General features: G+C 40.1%; 1 protein-coding gene across 1 annotated transcript; it reads left to right on the plus strand.

Annotated features, from left to right (window-relative positions):
- Positions 1-824: 824 nt before the first annotated feature.
- On the plus strand, positions 825-16,140 carry LOC110382864 (uncharacterized). The gene is made up of 13 exons (XM_064043170.1): positions 825-975; positions 1,480-1,569; positions 2,242-2,280; positions 4,055-4,235; positions 4,823-4,990; positions 5,842-5,996; positions 6,707-6,833; positions 10,761-10,879; positions 11,894-11,914; positions 12,351-12,363; positions 12,526-12,711; positions 13,561-13,744; positions 15,837-16,140. The coding sequence occupies exons 1-13, from the start codon at positions 904-906 to the stop codon at positions 16,027-16,029; spliced, it is 1,548 nt and encodes a 515-aa protein (XP_063899240.1). The 5' UTR covers positions 825-903; the 3' UTR covers positions 16,030-16,140.
- The last annotated feature ends 6,898 nt before the right edge of the window (positions 16,141-23,038 follow it).

A 23,038-nucleotide genomic window follows, 5' to 3' on the forward strand; every position in this document is an offset into this window, starting at 1 on the left:
ATTTTGTAGTAACTTCAAAAAGTACCTATTATTGAAAATCTAAACTAAATAAAATAACTGATCGTAATCTTTTTAAATTACCTATGAAGATGCTTTTAGGGTTTTCTTTTTATTAATGTTATTTTTCTTTAAAATATAAATAGGTTTGTTTTTTTCACACGATGTGGCTAACCATAAGAGAATTTTAGAAGATCAGAAATAAAAGACTGATAAAACTTACCTTGGTTGCAGAGGTAGTTTAATTTTAATGACTTTTTCTACAAACTGTAAAAGCTAAAATTAGGAATTAGGTAGGTGCCTACTTTGACCTATAAAATCTCCCTTATTCAGATACCTACTCAAAATGGCAAACGACCATGAATTCTAAGCTCGATGCGACCATGCCCGTATTCCATTTGTTTAATAATTAAGGTTAGTAATAAGTTTTGTGTTAGGTCATAATGATAATGAATAAATACTTTTTCAAAATTGAACCTATCTTCTCTAATTCTGCTCGTTTGAAAACATCTCAATAAAGCCATTTGTCTAATGAAAAAAAAAAAACAAAAATGATGATTGCGGCTAGTTATGTTTTATTTCTCAGGTCTTCAATAATACTCTTTGAAGTTGTATTAAAAATATATATTTGGGTTTTTCATAATACCTAAACATTTTAGGGGGCTAACATAGAACCTTCATAGAACATAGGTACCTACGTGGTTCTTTACTCGATTAAAAAAAAAATCGGAAAAGTAAAATAACGCTTAACAGTTCTAATTTTAAAGATATAAAAAAAAATGATCCAATTAATTTGAACAATAAAATAACCAAATTGATTGGTTTGCTAATTGCTCCTAAAATAACTTTTAACGTTAATTCGTTCGTTATTCAGTGTATTGTGAAAATAACTTGCATGCGGCGAGCATGTGGGAAAACATGTTTATTTTTTTATTTATATTTCATCTTTTCTGTTTTGGACTATGTGGATATCCGCCGGTGAGTCTAAAAGAACCATTCATTGTTAGGCTAAAATAATTAGATACTTAGGTACCTATCTAGCATATGATACTTTTATATATCTGGGGCCCGATTCTCCTAATTTTACATACGATTCACATTTGACTGAGATCCAATCACGACTCAATTACGACTGAAGCGTATGTGGCATTCCGCTATTTTTTCTTTGAATCTAATAATGATTCATTTTGTCTGCAAATGATTTACGATTGCAATATGATTGTAGAGCAAACTACCGTATAGACCAAAATCACCAAAATGGCAGACCAATCGCAAACCAATCGAATGTCGTTGGAATACGATTGGTCTTATATTAGTAACAGAATGCCCGATATGGTTAAAACTGCTATTGCGATTCAATTTCTATTCAATTTTGACATTCTTTTGAAGCAAAAAGTTTTCAACTTTTTATTGTAAGATGCCACGGCCTTAAATCGGCCTGGACTCAATTTAACTTGAAGTTTTTATTCTTCCTATATTTAGATAGGAGACGAGGTGCAAGCAGGAAGCGTGCTTCTTCCGGCTTCCAGAAGAGGAAGGTATCTAGCCAACATTGTCAGAAGACAGGCTGTCGTAAGTATAGATAGACATATGTTTTAACACAATAACTTAATATAAGTTAACAAATGCAAAACCCCATGGTAAGTGGCTTACACTAAATTCTTAGAATTTCTTACAACTTACGGAAGTTACGGAAGTAACTTGCATAATTTTTACGGAAGCATGGGTTTATATTTCTACAGATATGATGATAATTAAAAGAGATTTAACTCGAAGATGCGCCTTATGTGTCTGAAGAGTGTCCCCGTTACACACAGAGATATTGTCTATGTGTACTGCTCACGGCTTTTTATAAGCGACTAGCCGTTTTCCCGCGGTTTTACCCGCGTCCCGTGGTAACTTCTACCCGTACCGGGATAAAATATAGCCTATGTTACTCGTGGATAATGTAGCTTTCGAATGGTCCAGTATTTTTTGAGCCTATTCATTACAACCAAACAAACAAAGTTTTCCTCTTTATTATATTAGTATAATAGTATAATATACTTTATTTTTCGCACGACACAACCCGTAGGTACTAATTGAGCGATGTCGCTCGGTTTTTCCGTTCACATAATGAGCCAATATGTTAGACTATATATAAGGCGGGAAGAATCAGCTCATTCTATCCAATGATGACAACGTTTCCTTTTGCTACCTTTTTTATCGAAATACTTAGATATTGAAATGTATATTTTTATTTAGGACGGAACGGGTATAAAGTTCAACAAAGACGCTGACCGGGTAAGTGCAATTAAATACCTATCTAAAAAAATCAGCAGAGGCCCGCCCGGCTCCGCCAAAGGTATATAAAGTAACTGGCTTTCGCCAGCAGTTTTACCAGCGAGCGTCCCGAATAAAAGGTAGCCTATAGGACGTGGCACATTACAGCAGCACTGCACACAACTCGACTCGCCGCCCGCGTGCTGCAAGCGAGCGGTCCTCATGCGTACAGCGCGCCCACGGCGTGCTAATTGCGCGCCGACTCCGAGCCGGCAGCGAAACAACGTCATTACGTCGTGTTCAATCATAACGTCAATCATAATCGTCTTAAAATAATATTGAGTTTGCGGTGACAGCAAGCTTACACCTCGCGGCCGGCGCGCGGCCGGCGCGCCGACGGCGAGCGGACGGCGTGCCGACGGCGTGCCGACGGCGAGCGGACAGCGCGTGGTTGGCGCGCTGGCAGCTAGCCGTAGTCTTAATTCGAGGCGACGCCGTGCTGCTGCCGTGCTGTTGCCGTGCTGCTATAATGTGCCACAAGCTTATCAATACTTCTAGCTAGTTTACCTGTACCTTTCCCGATAAATTACCTTTTCAACACACCAATAATTTTTCAAATTGCACTAGTGCAAACAAACTGTCCAGCTTATAAAATTAGTTTAGATTCGGATTGCTCTCCGGTGGTGTCGGATTGCCGTCCCATCGCGTTATGAGAGTGAAGGAATAGTGAATGCACCTGTGTCCAAGCAAATGTGCGTGCACTATAATAGGGTATTACATGCATTTTTGAAATATATCTTAAATAAATTCTTTAGTCTTAATATATCTCTAAAAAATTAAAAATATTTTTTTTTCTCACGTTATGTACGAATATAAATTAATTGTTTTATCATAATTTCAAATTTCGCGCGTATTTCGCGAAAACGCGGCACACAACGGACGCCATGATTGTTTTTTGGTCATGACGTCATTACGTTAGTAAATAAACTACAGCTGTCAGTAATACATATTTTGATATGTATTGAAAATTTTAATAATGAGTAATTATGCTCCGTATCGTTGGTGTGTTGTTTCTTAATGTGAGAACACTAGTGTAAAAACACCAGACAAATTATGGATTCAAGTACCAGTGGATATACATTTGTTTGACACTTTTGTTTACTACCGTAATGACGTCATTAGCATGGCGGCGACATTTCGTAGTGTTCAAAGACAGATAAAAAAACCTAAAAACTTTAAACTGCAATAAAAAATATATTTATGTAGGTACCTTACGAAGTGAAACTAACATTTCCCGATTGCTTTTCCTCTAAACAATCATTGTAATACACTTTTAATTTTTTTCTCATCTAGACTAAAATACCCTATTTGTCCTGCGCTGGTGGCTGATCTCCTTATACAGGAATGAATTTTATCCAGTGCGCATACTTTGTCAACTTATAGTTAAATAAGTTTTATAGATACACATATTTTTATTTTATCGTGTTTAAGTACAAAAAATAAAAGTTATTGATATCGAAAGATGTTTATTTTGTAACCGATTGTACGGTGATAGTCGTCATAGTATGCACGGCGGCAGCGCGAAACCGGGCGAGACGCGGGCGCTGCTCCAAGCCCGTAAGAATAGTTGGTATCCATATTTTGCTGATTTTAAAATTCTTTACTGATGATGCAGATATGTTCTGTTAAAGATTCTAGACCACCAGCTTTTTTTGTGCACTGCTTAAAATTCATTCCTGTAGGTATATGAGAACTCTCGATTTCTCGTCGTTAACCTAGCTCAAACTCCTACCAGATGAACGCGGAAGCCAAGAAGAAGGTAGATGTGCTCTCAGAGGAACTGCTCCCGTACATCATAGCTGAACAAGAGAGACGCACCACGCTGTACAAGAGAGTGATGACCGCCATACAGAATGGAGAGAAAGGAGTCACTATCGCTGAGATTAGAAATAAACCACCCGCTATTATAAGAAAAGGTAGGTTTCTACTGGACTTTTTAGTAGACCCTTGGGGCTTATTCAGTACCTACAAACAAATGATGATACCTAATATTTATTACCTAGTATAGATTACTTATATTAGTAGAAAAGAAAATAACTAGCGGAGGTGCCCAAACTGAAAATTACCTAAGAAAGTATCGCCCCAGAATGCGTGTGTTCGGGGGACGTTACTGTTTTTGTCCTCTTACGTCTTTTTTGTAATGCCAAAAATCGTTGACAGATGTCTCAAAGAACTCGGACGCCTCGGTAGTTCATTCGTAACTGATCGGTTTGGTCATTCCTACCGTACGAATTTGACCAAGAAGAAGGCGCCTGACATACCTGAATTATGGTAGCTACGCTCATCTTTCCTTAGGTAGGTTAGGGGGTATTGCGTTGCCCGGGTAACTGGGTTGAGGAGGTCAGATAGGGCAGTCGCTACTCAGCTGCATCCGGTTAGACTGGAAGCCGACCCCAACATAGTTGGGAAAAGGGGCTCGGAGGATGATGATGCTCATCTTTCCTTAGGTACTCTGTGGTTTTTTGTGTCTTGGTTTTTAGATTTTTTTTTCTTTTTTTCCCAGGCCTAATGTACCGTTGTCCCACGAATCGGGCCCCCAAAGAGCCTGACGGTTCAGGCGTCATCATGTGCGAAGACGATATAGATCCCCGGCCTATTATGTACGACTCCTGTCTGTCGGCGGAGGACAAGGAACTCTATGTCGCTGAGAATAGATACTTCTTTTGTAATCGTAAGTATTTTAGAGCATTAGGACGCAAATGTCGACGTCACCGGCTACGTTTCCAAGCAGTTAATATTGAAATGCATGGAGCCTAACTCACTTGGCGACGGTTTGGCGACGTCGCAAAATTGGAAGCTTGGCCACAGGTACGCGGTAAAGTGCACCTCCCTCACTCAGTCGCCAGTCAGCGCCATGGCGACTCGACTTGGCGACCATTGGATGCCAGAAGTAGCCAGGCCTGCACCGCTGGCGACGTCGCCATGGCGTCTCAATGTGGCGGAGCTCTTAGAATACTGCCTCGTTGGTCTAGCTGATACAAGCGCGGCGAGGGTTGGGCCAAAATCACTTTGTGGGTTTTAGAAACTTTCACAAAGCAGCCTGGAGCCTGGAAGTTGGTGATTCATACACCCGTGCATCGGAGAGCACGTTAATAATATATTAGTCATGCTTATCTGATCTCTCTTCGGTCGTGTCGGATTGTCGTCCCATCGGGCTACGAGAGTGAAGAAATAGTGAGTGCACCTCATCATCATCATCATCATCAGCCTATCGCAGTCCACTGCTGGACATAGGCCTCTCCAGTGAGTGCACCAGTGTCTGCTCAAATTTTTGTGCACTATAATATGTTCTGCGTAGTTGGTTGATTTCCTTATATGAGAACAGCCGCTGTGGCCGATAATCGGCTAGGAGGCAATCGTTATAATTTTCTGTACACTTTACGAGAAGGGCAAAGGGTAGGGATTTTAAGATTATGTGCTTAACCCTTGTGTAACCTATGACACAGAAAAGAGAGCTTTCACTTTGACTTTGACAGGTATACGAAATTATTTCTTTTATTTAACCCCTCTCCCACAAAACAGGACATAAGATTGAAGGTCCCGACCCGCCTCGCAACGGCACCGCAGTGATCGGCTGCGCGCCTTGCGAGCGAACTTCACTCAACTACACCAGCATGAAGTGCGCGCTAGAAGACACTGATGACGTGGTGGTGCATTACCGGTATTATCCGGATAGGGTGAGTTGTAGAGGGGTGGTTTGCTATAATATATCTGTTGGTCCCGACCCGCCTCGCAACGGCACCGCAGTGATCGGCTGCGCGCCTTGCGAGCGAACTTCACTCAACCACACCAGCATGAAGTGCGCGCTAGAAGACACTGATGACGTGGTAGTGCATTACCGGTATTATCCGGATAGGGTGAGTTGTGGAGGGGTGGTTTGCTATAATATATCTGTTGATTTGCGATTATTAGATACAATTTTGACATTATATTTACTGTACGTACTCTGGGTCTTATTTATATGACATACCAGTTACTCGGTATACGTGCTTCACTATGTATAAAGTCCAGTATTTTGTTACAAAAATGTGATAAATGAAGAACCGCTCGACTGAGTTTGTGCAAACTTTACATAAACTATTTACTAAATAGACCGAACAAACCCAAAGCATTTGGTTTGGATAGGTAAGCAACTAGCAAGTTCTTCTAGCAAAATTAAAAAAAACCCCAGACCCAAAAAAGTACGCAATTATTATGATAAAAGATTAAAAACGCTGAACCCTATCAAAAGCAAAACATAACTTTTAACACTACATAGGTACGTAGCAACTAAAGCATGTCAGACTAAACTAAATTTTGTGGTGACGGGGGACATAGGTAGGTACAAAACTCTACTATTCAGCCGAGTTCTCAAATAAGAGGACCTCAATTCCACCGTTTCTTTCAGACATACAAGTTTGTGTCGGAGTTAGACCCGGACAGAGAGGTGTGTGAGCACTGGAATCCTTGTCAGATTGGATATATCTTCAGCCTACCAGGGCCTGACCAGGCTACCCTGGCCACCGAACTATGGCGTAAGTATTCAAAATTGTTATCTCCCGAGCCTTTTCCCTACTATGATGCAGCAAACGGATGCAGCTAAGTACCAGTATACCACAAGGAGCGACTGCCTATATGACCTCCTCAACCCAGTTACTTTGGCAACCCAACACCCCTTGATAAGATTGGTTGTCAAAGTTACTGGCTTCTGACTACCTGTAGCGACTGTCAAACATATTTAAATGACAGCCAAGACCCACCAATTGATCGTGTCATCCGAAACACGGCAGAACTCGTCATGTCAAGATGGTCACCCATCCAAGCTGACTGTCTTACTTCGATAATTCATGAGATATTCATTTTTATAATTTTTTACAGCTATAAGTAAGTGTCACGATTTTGTACTTATTACATTTGTAGACCCAAAAAGATGAACACTGGGCCCCGATTCTCCTAAGTTAATAATGTCAAAATCGAATAGAAATCGAATCGCAATATGATCGTAATCGCAGTTTTAACCATATCGGGCATTCTGCTACTAATAAAAGACCAATCGTATTCGATTGACATTTGATTGGTGTGCGATTGGTCTGCTATTTTGATGATTTTGGTCTATACGGTAGTTTGCTGTACAACCATTTTGCAATCGTAAATCATTTGCAGAGAAAATGATTCATTATTGAATGACAGAAAAGGATAAAAACGTTTATTTCAAAGAAAAAATAGCGGAATGCCACATACGCTTCAATCGTAATCGAGTCGGGATTGGATCTCAGTCGAATCGAGTCGAACTTCAATCGAATGGCGCTTAAGTAAAATTAGGAGAATCGGGCCCCAGGTTTCACCAAGATCAAACTTGCCGGCAATAGCATGTTTAAGTTTGAATCATTTTGGGGTTGAAACCATAGGACCATGGGGCCCAAGTGCCCACAGACTCTCTCAAAAAATTATACCTACCTAAATGTGACGTAGAAATGTATGCCTGATGTAGATACCATAATTGTTACGCTTGTGAAAAAATAAGCTTTACAAAAAGCCGGACCAAATCGAGCAATTAAACAAAAGATTTACAAAAAATTATATTGACGTGACAACGTCTAATAAATTGGTTTGCCGGGTGACACTTCAAGAAACTGCGTTACGCTCCGCTCACGTTATGCGCTCACAATGAGAGGCACCACTCAATAATGAGAGATTCCACTCGGGCATGGTTAGCCCGCCTAAGAGCGAGAGAGACAGACATAAAAAGTGAAAGGCACGCGTCCCTTCCACTCGAGCACAGTTAGCCCGCCTAAGAGCGAGAGCGACAGAGCGAGAGAGACTCAGGCCGCTGCCTCGAATTTTGCGGGCAGCGGGGCGGCAGCGGCGGCGGCGCGGGAGCGGCAGGATCTTACGCGTATAATCAAATGGACCGGCCCTCGAATACAGCGGCGCGGGAGCGGGCAACGAGCGGTGAGCTCCATACAAAACGGTGACCGCCCGCGCAGCCGCCGCTGCCGCCCCGCTGCCCGCAAAATTCGAGGCAGCGGCCTCAAAGTCGTTGTCACGTAAAACTTTCGCCCGTATACCGACTTTACAGGCAACCAATTTTTTTTCGAAAAACCTTTATACCGGTAGGTAATAAACAGGTAATAATCTTCAGTGACATGAAAACAATGATATGATCAAAAAGTTCTAAATATTATTTCGCGTTTGATCTCGACTTTTGAAAAATGATTTAAATGTGATTTGTTCTATTTTCAGGCGAATACGGTGAGTTCCTTTTTTCTAAAAAATGTTTCTTTGTTGTCATAAAATTCTCACTTTCTAGGCATAGGGGATACTTTTGCGCCACATAAAATGTCCGCCTAAGTTTCGTCGCCCTTTTCAATACTTTTGATAAATAGCTAATCTACACAACAGTGAACCAATTTTTCAAAGAAAATCTTTAGCTTATAGTATTTAATTTAATTTTAACAATAAAATTATTATTTAATTTTACACAAAATTATTTTCTAAATTATATTTACATTTATACATATTTACAAAAATATAAAGGGGGGGGGGGATTAAATACCTACATAAAAACTAATTACAATATTTAATGTTTTACAGTACATGGTAAATATATAATTTTTTTATTAAATAGAAGTATTTGTAGAAGGAATCACTTTTTGAGCCAGAATCTAAGAGTTTGTAATTTTGACGTGAAAAAGTGCTAAAAATGTGTCTACTTTGTTACTTTTTATATTTAAAAATCGTTTTTGACTTTGACTTAGAATATTAAAGTTATGAATAAGTACTTAATAGCATATCTTTGAATTTTCAGACTCAGATGAGGGTAAAATATTTCTTTATTTTTTATGTAATGTGTTAAGTATATTATTTCCGCGGTTTCATCCGCGACTGCTCGTACCGGGATAAAATATAGCCTACTAGCTTTTGCCCGCGACTTCGTTCGCGTGGAATAGTGACTTCCGGCAGATTTATGGTTTGACCAATAGATGGCGCTATATGTCCGAGATAAATTTTATTTTTATCTTTTTTTATAATAAAAACTATACTGTCTTTTCTTAAGTTCCAAACTATATATGTACTAAATTTCACACAAATTGGTTCAGTAGTTAAGGCGTGAAGAAAAGACAGACAGACAGACAGAGTTACTTTCACATTTATAATATTAGTTAGGATTAGGATGTTACTCGGGAAGAGTGTAGCTTTCCTACCTAAAATGCACAGTGGGATAATTTTTCAAAATAGTTCAGTACTTTAGTTCCAGAGCCTTCAGGATACATTAAATAAAAAAAATCTTCTTTATTATAGTACTATAGATAGCAAAAATTAATAATACTTTGACGATTCATGTTTTATCTGTTTCACAGAAATGGCAAGTAAGGAAAAACCTTTTATTTATAGTAAAAAAGTCGTGGTGGCCTAGTAAAAAAGTCGTGGTGGCCTAGTGGGCAAAGAACCAACCTCTCGAGTATGAGGGCGCGGGTTCGATTCCAGGTCAGGCAAGTACCAATGCAACTTTTCTAAGTTTGTATGTACTTTCTAAGTATATCTTAGACGCCAATGACTGTGTTTCGGATGGCACGTTAAACTGTAGGTCCCGGCTGTCATTGAACATCCTTGGCAGTCGTTACGGGTAGTCAGAAGCCAGTAAGTCTGACACCAGTCTAACCAAGGGGTATTGGGTTGCCCGGGTAACTGGGTTGAGGGGGTCAGATAGGGCAGTCGCTCCTTGTAAAGCACTGGTACTCAGCTACATCCGGTTAGACTGGAAGCCGACCCCAACGTAGTTTGGGAAAAAGGCTCGGAAGATGATGAAAATATTTTAACGTTATTTTAAGTTATAAACCTTTTTTTAATATATTTATTTTTTTGTGATTTTAGGGGAAGGTATGTTTTTTTTTTAATATTTTTTGTTAATTGGAACGAGTAGAAATATTCTTGATTAATTAATTATTTTTTTCTAATTATTTACAGAAATTATACCTCGTGAGTACTTAATTATGACAAATTACTTTATGTGAATAAAAGTAAAAGTAAAATATTTTTTTAATAAAAACTTTTTTATTTCTAGCTATACCTGGTAAACCATTTCGTATTTTTTATAAAAAAAACTGCCCGTTTTCCCGCGTCCTGTGGGAACTACTGCCGTTAGAGGGATAAAATAATTATAGCCTATGTTACTCAGGAAGAGAGAAGCTTTCTAGTCGTGAAATCGTTTTTAAGTCGGTTCAGTAGTTCCGGAGTCTATTAGATACACACAAATCCAATCAAATCTTTCCTCTTTATATAGCTACATAGTATAAAACGAAGTCGCTTTCTCTGTCCCTATATGTGTGCAAGGGATTTTGATGCGGTTTTTTTAGAGTGATTGAAGAGGAAGGTTTATATGCATTGCTTGCAAGCATTGCACCCGTGCGAAGCCGGGGCGGGTCGCTAGTTTTAGGATAAATATAGGTATTCTCTTTCAGAGGACGATAGGAACGAGACTTGGTTACCAGCACAGGCGTATGAGACGAGCGCTAGAAAGGTTGTCATCCCCGACGGATATAACTATGAGGGGGTCGGCAGATGGGAATCGACTGGCAAGGTTCGTATACCTAAGTCTACTTACTATACTCTATTTACTTATCGTCTGATCTCTCTCCGGTGGTGTCGGATTGTCGTCCCATCGCGCTATGAGAGTGAGGGAATAGTGAGCGCACCTGTGTCTGCTCAAATGCTTGTGCACTATAAAATGTCCTGCGCAGTTGGCTGATCTCCTTACATGTGAACAGCCGCCGTGGCCGATTTTTGTTAGTTTCTTTTTTGAGATACCGCTTTTGCGTTTAGTAGGGCAGTATAAAAAAACATAAGTGTAATAAGTATGAAAAGTCGTGGTGGCCTAGTGGGTAAAGAACCAACCTTTCGAGTATGAGGGTGTGGGTTCGATTCCAGGGTCAGGCAAGTACCAATGCAACTTTTCTAAGTTTGTACGTACTTTCTAAGTATACTTAGACACCAATGGCTGATAAAAAGGTGAAGGAAAACATCTTGAGGAAACCTGGACTATAAAGTCTGAAATCGCCAACCCGCATTGAGCAAGCGTGGTGATTATGCTCAATCCTTCTCCATGTGAGAGGAGGCCTGTGCCCAGCAGTGGGACGATAAAAAGGCTGTAACAGTAATAAGTATACAAAACATCATCGAAAAGGTCATAGTATTCTTCCACATCGCTTTCATAGGGTAAGTGCTTAGAAGACTAGCCGCCTTGCCACGTTGCAACGCAATGCAGATTTTGACGTGACAACGTTTTATAAATTGGTTTGCCGGGTGACACTTCAAGAAACTGCGTTACGCTCCGCTCACGTTATGCGCTCACAATGAGAGCGAGTGAGAGGCACGCGTCCCTTCCACTCGGGCATGGTTAGCCCGCCTAAGAGCGAGAGAGACAGAGCGAGAGAGACTCAAAGTCGTTGTCACGTAAAACTTTCGCCCGTATACCGACTTTACAGGCAACCAATTTTTTTTTACCAAAGAATAGGCCAACTACACACGCGAAGCGTCGCTATTCCTTTAAATAGGAGACGTCAATTAATATATTCTTTATTTATTTGATTTTCAGAAACGCGTCAGTATAGGTGCAGTAAGTATTAAATTAACTTACTAAAATAGCCGTCAAGTTCGAAGTACCGGGATAAAATATAGCCGTAGTTACTGAAGTGTAGCTTTCCAAAAGCTTTCCAAAAGTGAAAGAACTTTTCAAGTATTTTCCTCCCATTAAGCCGCTGTGCGTGCGGCGAGAGGGAGTGTCAGACTCTTACTGACCCATAACGTTTCTTCTTAGGCCGTTTATATGGTCGTCATCCATTCGTTCAAACATCCATTTCGTCATCTCGGGGAGGCCGCCATTTTGGATTTGTCTCGTTTCTTAGCTAGTCATGTATTGTCATTAGAACTCAAAGCGTTTGCAAACATCCTAACCGAATACCGGGAAGTATGGAAACATACATTTACGAGTGAAGCTAATATGTATGTATAAGCGTGTTAATAAAATACTTTAATCATTGATAATATTTCAGGAGATGCTGGTAAGTTCTTAAAAAAACAAATTCAACACAATGGCAGACCAATGACATTATTTTGGTTTGTCATTGGTCTTAATAATAGCAGAATGCCCGTTAAGGTTAAAACTGCTATTGAGATTCAATTGATATCCAATTGACACGTTATTAAATTAGCAGAATTGAGCCCCAGATCTAATCTGTTTCCAGATGCCACATATTCTTGTTATCAACGAGGTTGTTGGAAACAATAGTGTTAAAATCAAGATTAAGTTTAATCCACTAAAAATGTCGGATGCTAGAACGTACTACGCAAGGATGGCCCATAAAGAGAGACCACACAAGGAAAAGAAATTCTATATTCCGTTGGTTACAATCAGTAAGTATTTACTACACTAGCCGTTTTCCCGCGGTTTTACCCGATTCCTGTGGGAACTACTGCCCGTAATGAGATAAAATATAGCTTATGTTAGTTGGGAAGAGTGTAGCTTTCCAACAGTAAAAGATTTTTTCAAATCGGCTCAGTGGTTACAGAGCTTTTAGGGTAGAAATAAACAAGCAACAAATGTTTCCTTTTTATTATACAAGCTGTTGATTTGCATCCGCGCAAAATTCAAGGACGTAATGATTCTCGACCCATATCAACAAAAAAATTGGTGCGTATTTTTTTTTATTTGTTAAGGAAATACGTCAGTGTCACCTACGATACGAGTATTAAAGCTCGCCGCGTGTGTTACTGGCTTTAAAACCCGCGTGACGCCTCACACAGAGCATACTCAACAATCATTCATAAACATTCATAAAATTGGGTTAATTCTGAAATACTATGAAATTAAAATGACAGATAAAACAGCGCATGTAAGCTATTTTCCGTCTACTGTAATTCCAATCGATTTTTCAAGTATTTTATGTCGACCTCCTGAAATATTTCACAGATGCAAATCAACACCTTGTATGCTTCTTCTAAGTAGGTATAGCTATGTATGCAATTACCCCACGTTTGGAAGAGCAGACTTAAGCGAAGATTTTAAGTATGTTATTGAAGACTTTTCTCAAATTACGACACTATACCGAAAACTTTTTGAAGTTGGTTAAAGAATTCTTTTTTTTTTGTTTTTTTTTTTGAAGTCAGCGATTTTTTTTTTTGAAATATTTTTTTTTATAAAAACACCGAACCTTGAACCTCCTTTTTTTGAAGTCGGCCAAATTTTTTTTTCTCTTTTCGTAGATTTCGGGCGTACGCACATGAATCCTCAAGTCCTGCACGTGTTGCCAGGACAGAAATTGAATACTACGTCTATTTCGTTTACTTGTGACAAGTGTACCGTCACGGGCGTCATGGTGAGAGGTGATGATGATTCCGTCAGCAACCTGGATGGAGCTCAGTATAGAGTCCGCAAGTATAATGACGAGTAAGATTCTTATGATAACTTTTTACTCAGCCAATAATGGGGTCCACGGCCGATTTCGGCTACGGCGGGTGTTTTAAAGGAGATCAGCCAGCTGCGCAGGACATATTATAGTGCACGAGCATTTGCATAGACACAGGTGCACTCTCTATTCCTTCACTCTCATAACCCGATGGGACGGCAATCCGACACCACCGGAAAGAGATCAAGCGCAAGACCGACATTTACGTGCTCTCTGATGCACTAGCCAGACCAAAGAAGCAGTTGAGTCGGGTTTTCCCAAATAATAATGGCGTCCACGGCCGATTTCGGCCACGGCGGCTGTTCTCATTTTAAGGAGATCAGCCAGCTGCGTAGGACATATTATAGTGCACGAGCATTTGCGCAGACATAGGTGCACTCACTATTCCTTCACTCTCATAACCCGATGGGACGGCAATCCGACACGACCGGAAAGAGATCAGGCGCAGGACCGACATTTACGTGCTCTCTGATGCACTAGTAAGGCCAACGAACCAGTTGAGTCGAGTTTTCCCAGTGTGCCGTAAGTAGCGACTACCTATCTGACCTCCTCAACCCAGTTCCCTGGCATACCTTAGCTCAGAAACTGAGTCTGATTAAAACTCGAGAACGGCTGGGCCGATTGAGCTGATTTTGGTTTTAAAATGTTTGTAGAGGTCCAGGGAAGGTTTGAACGAAATAAAAATTACAAAGTAAAGTTGATTTGATTTTGAGAAAAAAAACGAACAGTAAATCCACCTGTGTGAAAGGGCTGTTAAGGTAAATGCAACGATGAGGTGTAGAAGGAATATATAAAAATATATGTATTTTTTTATTTCGCTCTAATAGTTGCTAGTAACACTTTAGACGTAAAATATGAGCTTTGTACACACCACTTAATATTTATCATTCTTCCTTTTTCTTGCAGCAAAGGAGTAGAGTTGAGTATCCTATTCAAATTATTATATAACCATTCTTCTAACTTTATCATCATCAGCCTTTGCATCGTCCCACGTCGTTTGCCGTTGCTGGGCAGCGGCCTCCTCTCACACGGAGAAGGATTGAGCGTTAATCACCACGCTTGCTCAATGCGGGTTGGGAATTTCAGACTTTATAATCTAGAATGCTGATTCCGCTCTCGATACGTAATAGTAACTCAACTGAAATGAAGAGTCGTATGCTACATCACATGAACTGAATACACCTTCATTTATTTTCCCGGATCATCATCTCCCGAGCCTTTTCCCAACTATGTTGGGGTCTGCTTCCAGTCTAACCGGATTCAGCTGAGGAGCGACTGCCTATCTGACCATCTCAACCCAGTTACTCGGGCGACCCGATACCCCTTGGTTAAACTGGCTTCTGACTACCCGTAATGACTGTCAAGGATGTTCACTGACAGCCGGGACCTACAGTTGAACTTGCCATCCGAAACACAGTCATTGGTGTCTAAGATATACTTAGAAAGTACATACAAACTTAAAAAAGTTACATTGGTACTTGCCTGACCTGGAATTGAACCCGCGCCCTCATACTTGAGAGGTTGGTTTTGTACCCAGTAGCCCACCACGACTTTTTTCTTTTAATTAAGTCGAATGATATTATTTACGCATCGAGAAACATTACCTACTTCCAAAACTCCCAGTAGGTCCTCTTTGAAGATTTAATCTAAAAATTCATATTGTTAAAAAAAAAACCGGCCAAGTGCAAGTCGGACTCGCGCACGTAGGGTTCAGTACCATCCAAACTAATATTCTATATACAATTTATGGATATCGAGCAAAAATGAGCAGAAAAATCACGTTTGTTGTATGGGAGCCCCCCGAAATATTTATTTTATTCTAAGTTTCAGTAATTGTTGTTATAGCGGCATCAGAAATACATCATCTGTGAAAATTTCAACTCTCTAACTATCACGGTTCATGAGATACAGCCTGGTGTCAGACGGACGGACGGACAGAGGAGCGAAAACAATAGGGTCCCGTTTTACCCTTTGGGTACGGAACCCTAAAAACTGACGTTTTCGCTGTCGATGAACTTGATTATAGTAGAGAAAAGGCTATGCAGATGATTCTAATGGCTTGTTTCTGTCCAGGCAATCGATTATAGAAATCGATTTTGATGAGGTGCAGCCGAAGTTCTTTGGAGACTATTTTCTGATGATACAGAATGAAGACGGCAGTGAGGAAAAAGTCCGAGCCCTAACTGTGATTCGTAAGTTCTTATTTTATTTTCAATTGGCAAAAAAACACGGGCTTTTTTTAACGATGGCAAAAATCATCGAATGACCCCTCCCGCTGTGGGTTACGCGCGGTGAGGGAGTGTCAGACTCTTGCTGACTAAACACCGTCGTGTTCCGTCGTAGGTCTTTTATGTACCAGGGCCGCGGTAACTCTTTCGAAGAACCCGCAACCCATTCTTTTGACAACTCCTCTCAACAAAACAGGGGCTTAATTTTACAATTGATATCCAACTTAGATTCAATCACGACTCAATTATAAATGTCATAATCATAATAATAATAATAAGGGCTGATTTTTCAATCGACAGATAACTCCTATCTGAGGAATATTTTTAACGTTTTGACAGCTTTTGTATGGAAAATATGTCAAACCGCCATATTTATTCTTCAGATAGACGTTAACTGATGATTGAAAAATCAGCCCTTAATCATTTATTTGCGATCAATATCCTACCTCTATGTCGATATGGATAATATCTATGTCGATTAATCCTACCTCTATGTCGTTGATTTGCTTACGAAAGAGAGGCGGTTGACGTTACTTGTATGGACTTTATGTCAAAATTCAATATCTCATCTAAACAGTAGATAGATAAGAATATCAGAAATGACAGTTAAGCTATCTCAACTATTCCGAGGATTGCAATATACTACCCGACTGTTGAATATCATAGATTTTTCGTAAACATTGAAATAATCTTCCTTTCCGTATTTTAATATTTTATGGTTTTATTTTTTCAGAGGCTTGTAAGTAGCAAGTTTTTGCTGTTTTTTTTTCATCATATTATTCAGGCCACCGGAAACACGGATTACCAGTACCTGAGTACCAGTGTGCCACAAGGAGCGACTGCCTATCTGAGCTCTTCAACCCGGTTACCCGGGCAACCCGATAGCCCTTGGTTAGACTGGTGTCAGACTTACTGGCTTCTGACTACCCGTTACTCGGAAAGAGTGTAGCTTTCCAACGGTGAAATAAATTTTCAGGTCGGTTCAGTACTTACGGCGCTTGAAAATTTTACTCTTTATTAAGTAGTTAGTAGTAAGTTCAAAATAAACTTCATTGCTGAAAAGGTTAAACGAAATCAGTTCAGTAATTTTGCCTTTCTTAATTTGTTTTATAAATGTTAATATCTGTTTTACAGCATCTGGTAATTTTGTTTTTTTTTTTACCACTAGTAACTTACAGTAGCCGTTTTCCCGCGGTTTCACCCGCGTCCCGTGGGAACTGCTGCCCGTACCGAGATAAAATATAGCCTATGTTACTCGCAGATAATGTAGCTTTCCAATGGCGAAGGAATTTTTTAAATCGGTCTAGTAGTTTTAGAGTTTATCCATTACAAACAAACAAACAGAGTTTTCTTCTTTATAATATTAGTATAGATAATAACTACCTATGTATATATGTAAACTGTGATTTTTGACAACAGTCAGTCACCGATTTTTTATCAGACGTGGCAAAACTATTTGATGAAATAATTTAAAAAATGAATATTGCTGTTGATGTCAATACTAAACATATTTTTTTAACTTTTAGATCCGGGTAAGTTTCAATGCAAGGTTTTTAATATTTTTCTAATGGATTATATTGATTGTGATATTTCCTTTTTTATGGGAAGTCATCAAATGACTCCTCTCGCTGTGGGTTGGCACCGTGAAGAAATGTCACACTCTTATTTACTTAAACCCATCATGTTCCTTCTTAAAATAATTAAAGTTCTGATAAGTTACCTAACTAATTAACAAATATTATATTTTTTTAATTTATCATTAAAATATTTTTTTTCAGAGAACAGTAAGTTCATAAATAGTATACATACTGTAAACTTCGTCCGTCGTATTTTCATCCCATATGGGACAAACTAAACTTAATATGGGATCGGAAAATATCGCAAGTCTCCTACCTAACTTCATCTGCAATTACACGTTGGGGTTGAAACCTTAGGACCATGGGGCCCAAGGCCAAAGGCTCAAAGACTCTATCAACTTTGTAAGTCCTTAGTGGAGTCCACTGGTGACCAAAAGGCTGGCCTATACTTTGGCCAAAGAATTCGGGCAAAAGCTGTTAGGGGCACGATCCCCGCTGACAGCGATGCGGATGAGTTTTTTAATACATAATTCAGTCTGACTTTCATTTGACTGGGTCTTTTCCGAGCGGGAGACGAAAAACGATACCGTTTCGGCCTTTATGTGACTTCTTTGGATCCGAACATTCTTTGTAATACCAAAAATCGTTGACAGATATCCCAAATAACCCGATCACTTCGAGACTTCTGGTTCTAATTGATCGTTTTGGTCATGCATACTGTACGAATTTGACTTAAAAGATGCCGCCTGACCAACTTGCATTATGGCATCTCCGGTCATCCTTCCTTACCACACAGTGCTGGAGTGGAGACCACGGACTAGCAAGCGCAGCGTAGGACGTCCACCAACAGGGTGGACAGACGACCTTATAAAGGTCGCCGGAAGACGCTGGATGCAGGTCGCCTCCAACAGGTATCTGTGGAGATCTAAGGGGGAGGCCTATGTTCAGCAGTGGACGTCCTATGGCTGAGATGATGATGATGATGATGACACATTGTTTCTATCAACCAGAGATCAAGGTAGACCGCAAAGTCTTGGCTGCGGCCGTTGGAGAGCAGCACGATTTGACCGTGAAGTATACCTGCGACGACTGTGAGCTCACTGAGATACTCTGCCGAGGCGAGAGCGTTCTCAACCAAGGACGGTTCACCATCATACCCACTTCGAAAGAAGTGTCCGTTCGGTTCGTTGGGTAAGTTAAGTTCGATATCATCATCTCCCGAACCTTTTCCCAACTATGTTGGGGTCGACTTCCAGTCTAACTGGATGCAGCTGAGTACCAGTGATTTACAAGGATCTGACCTCCTCAACCCAGTTACCCGGGCAAACCAATACCCCTTGGTTAGACTGGTGTCAGACTTACTGTCTTCTTACGATGTTCAATGACAGCCGGGACCTACAGTTTAACGTGCCGAAACACAGTCAATGGTGTCTAAGATATACATACAAACTTAGAAAAGTTGCATTGGTAAGTTAAGTTCAACAAAACATACATAATACTAGGAGGAAGCGCCTATATTAATTTTTGTCAGAGTAATGATGACGATGATGTCCTCCAGGCCAATTATCGGCCGCGGCGGTTGTTCTCATATAAGGTGATCAGCCAACTGCGCAGATCATATAGTGCACAAGCGTTTGAGGAGACACAGGTGCACTCACTATTCCTTCACTCTCATAGCGCGATGGGACGGTAAACCGACACCACCGGAGAGAGATCACAAGCAGGACCGATATTGACGTGCTCTCCGTTGCACGTGTGTATCAATCACCAACTTCCAGACTCCGGACATTTATACAATTATATATTTATTTAATGTTTCAGCTTCGAGGATAGTATGTCCTGTGTATATATGGGGATCTTCAAAGCCGGTGATACAGTTTATGGGAAGTCTCTGGTCATTCTTGAAAGTAAGTATAAACTATAAACTGTCACGAACACTGGCGGTTTCACCCGCGTCCCGTAGGAACTACTGTTACTAAATGTTACTCGGGAAGAATCTAGCTTCCCAACAGTGCAATAATTTTTCAAATCGGTTCAGTAGTTTCGGAGCCCTTGTGCCCTTGCCCCACATGGAGCGACTGCCTATTTGACCTCCCCAATCGAGTTATCCGGGAGACCAGATAACTCTTAGTTGAGTGGTTGTCACTCTTTCTAGCTTCGGACAAAGATGTTCCAATTACTACTTACCACAGATATAAACTAATTTTATTTCTTTTAACAGACAGCTGTAAGTATATTTTTTTCTTTTATATTCAAAAACAATCTAGTTTTCGAAGTTTGTATGTACTTTCTTAGTATTTCTTAAACACCATTAGTTGATAAAAAGGTGAAGGAAAACATCTTGAGGAAACCTGGACTATTAAGTCTGAAATCAGCAACCCGCATTGAGCAAGCGTGGTGATTAACGCTCAATCCTTCTCCGTGTAAGAGGAGGCCGCAGCCCAGCAGTGGGACGGTAAAAAGGCTGTAACAGAAGTTTATGCGTCGGTTATCTTGGGCGTTCGAATGTTAGTAAATACGGATTGTCAATTAATTTTATGTATCCCACTTTTCAGCACCATGTAAGTATTCGTGTTACACTAGTCTTTGTACACAAAATATCCCGAAATCGCTTTATGGGTTTTAGTTTTCACAAAACCAGAGCCTGGAAGTTGGTGTTCAATACACCCGGGCATCGAAGAGCACGAGCATGTCAGTCCTGCTTGTGATCTCTCTCCGGTGGTGTCGGATTGCCGTCCCATCGCGCTATGAGAGTGAAGGAATAGTGAGTGCACCGTAGTCCAAGCAAATGCTCGTGCACTATAATATGTCCTGCGCAGCTGGCTGTTCTCCTTATATGAGAACCGCCGCCGTAGCGGATAATATAATCGGTTAAGAGCATATCATCATGCTTACCTTTAGTTAAGAGTTTAATATCTTTGCTTTCATCTTCCTTTGTGTTTTAGCTATAAAAGTACCGAAGGCCCCTCTATTCGGGCTGCCGCAAATGGGAGAACAGTTTGAGCACAAGGTCACTTACGAATGCTCAGGAGACTGCAAAGTTGATAAGGTATACTATAGTTTTCAGGGCACAGGCAGCATCGAAAGTAGCTGAACAAATCTTAATTTTATCATAACTATTGTTTAAACACTGTGTCGTCAATAATTTACCAGGTTCCGTAAACCATTATTTGATCATTCTAATATTTTTTTATATAAATGCTCCGAAAGTTGAAAAATTGTCCCCTCCCCCTCCTCTAACTGTTGAGCCATAAGTTTAAAAAATATGTCAAAAAATCTCTCAAATGTTATGAAAACTTTCTAGGAAAATTATTCAGAAGCTGACTGGTTCAACTGTTTTTGAAGCATTGTACAAAATAATTTCTCAACTAAGTTTGTAATTTACCGTATTTTTTTAAAGTATCGGAAGTTAATGTTGTTCTTAGATTACTGTGAACGGCGTACCCCTGGTGCCGCCGCCGTCAACTACCCGCAGGAGTGGAGCTGGATCAACAGGATTCTATGCTGTAAGTTCCAATGGACAATGCAGAATTTCCTTACCGTGAGAATCGCTGTCACTCCTCGTCGACCACAACGTGACAAAAATCATCAAATGATCCCGCTGTGATCCCGCTGTGGGTTAGCAGCGGCGAGGGAGTGTCAGACTCTTACTGACTAAAAATCCATCGTGGTCCTTCGTAACCCTTTGATGTACCAGGGCCGCGGTAACTCTTTCTAACAATCCCGCAGCCTCACCGATCCCCTCGAAATACATATAGAGATAGAGAGTTGCTACCTAATTACTACCAGCTACGAAACTAGTGTCAACTAGTTTTGATAGATCCCGAGTATTATGATAATGGAATATGTAAGTTTTTGGACTTGTTAGAAAATTTTTGTAATGATTTTAACCAGCAATCAAAAATCGTGTGTCTATGTTTTTAAAGCTATTAATTTATTTGTTTGTTTACTGAAACTTTTTTTAAATCTGTATTTTAGGCTGAAGACAATACTATAGCAGTGAGGGTTACGGAATTCAGCATGCCCTTCGTTGGACTCTACCAGGCTACATTCTCCCTTGAAGGGGAAAATATTACAAAGAACCTGTTGGAAATCGGGTAAATATGTCATCTTGACACATCTGTCTAACCTTTCCCCAACTGTGTCGGGGTCATCTGTGTTATAATACGTCCAAAGCCGATTTCGGCCACGGCGGCCGTACTCATTTAAGGAGATCAGCCAGCTGCGCAGGACATATTATAGTGCAAAATCTTGCTTGGACACAGGTGCAATAACTATTCCTCCACTCTCATAGCGCGATGGGACGACGACGACAATCCGACACGACGGCTGTATGTAGTTCTGATGATAATAATATGGTACTATAGAACTGATCTGATGATGGAGCCGGAAGATATGAACTGGAACTTCATGATGGAACAATGTATCATAGCAGTGTTTGGAGTTGTTAGATAAGTCTTGTGACGACTTATACGGTCATCTATAAAAAGCGTGTTTTTTTGCTAATTTATATTTGGTGTGCAGGTACCCATATCACGCTGATGGAGGGGGTCTCTCGGCAGGTAATTTTCTGTTCTACTAGCAGTCTTCCCTTCAAAACTCAAAAACGTCAATTCAAATTAGGCCAGCAACACATGTCTGTCTGTTAGGTTGGAAGAACCAGAATTTATACAAAACAAGTCAAATAAAATAAAAATATTACTATCACATGATAGCCATTATATAATCGGCCCAAGAGTTTTTGCGTGGAAATATATTTGTTGTAGTGTAGTATATATTAATATGTATGTTATAATACACTCCCGAGCAAAAAAATGGAATCGCCTCCTTGCGCTATACAATTACAACGATTTCCAATGATACAATATTTACAGTTACAGGGGGGACCCCCCTAGACTTTTTATATAGATTTTATATAAGTATTTTGTATGTATTATTTATTATATAATGTGTATGTATTATGTACTTGACGTGTTTGTTTGCGTTGTTCTTATCCTTCTCCCTCTTCTAGACTGTGATGATGACGAATGTTCGATGTGAGATGATTGCTGTGTGTTCTGTTCCTGGATGGCTGGTCCCGCTTGCGTGCTTGGTGATGGATGCGTGTTCTGAGCGTCTGGTGTTTGTGTGTCAGTGTGTGAGTGTTGCTCTTCTACTGTTCATACGAAAACTGTGTCTCCTAATACTTTGCTGAGTATGATTGATGAATGTATGGCTGCTAGTTTTGGAGTATGTACATATATGAATGTTAATATACATTAGTTTTGATCTTCTCGACTTTAGTCGGTATATGCATATATATCATAATCTATATATATAAAAGAAAGTCGTGTTAGTTACTCCACTTATAAATCAAGAACGGTTGAACCGATGTAGCTGAAAGAGCCAGGAGAAGGACATAGGATAGTTTTTGTCACCATCCGGCTACGGGAAGCAGTTATCTCAGGACGCGGGTGAAATCGCGGGCGGA

The sequence above is a fragment of the Helicoverpa armigera genome, chromosome 31 (assembly GCF_030705265.1).
Source record: "Helicoverpa armigera isolate CAAS_96S chromosome 31, ASM3070526v1, whole genome shotgun sequence".
Lineage (NCBI taxonomy): Eukaryota > Metazoa > Arthropoda > Insecta > Lepidoptera > Noctuidae > Helicoverpa > Helicoverpa armigera.

Coding starts and splice junctions, on each gene's coding strand:
- LOC110382864 (XM_064043170.1), top strand. CDS start 904: ATGTGGGAAAACATGTTTATTTTTTTATTTATATTTCATCTTTTCTGT. Junction 976..1,479: donor GACTATGTGGATATCCGCCG/GTGAGTCTAAAA, acceptor TCCTATATTTAG/ATAGGAGACGAGGTGCAAGC. Junction 5,997..6,706: donor ACCGGTATTATCCGGATAGG/GTGAGTTGTAGA, acceptor CGTTTCTTTCAG/ACATACAAGTTTGTGTCGGA.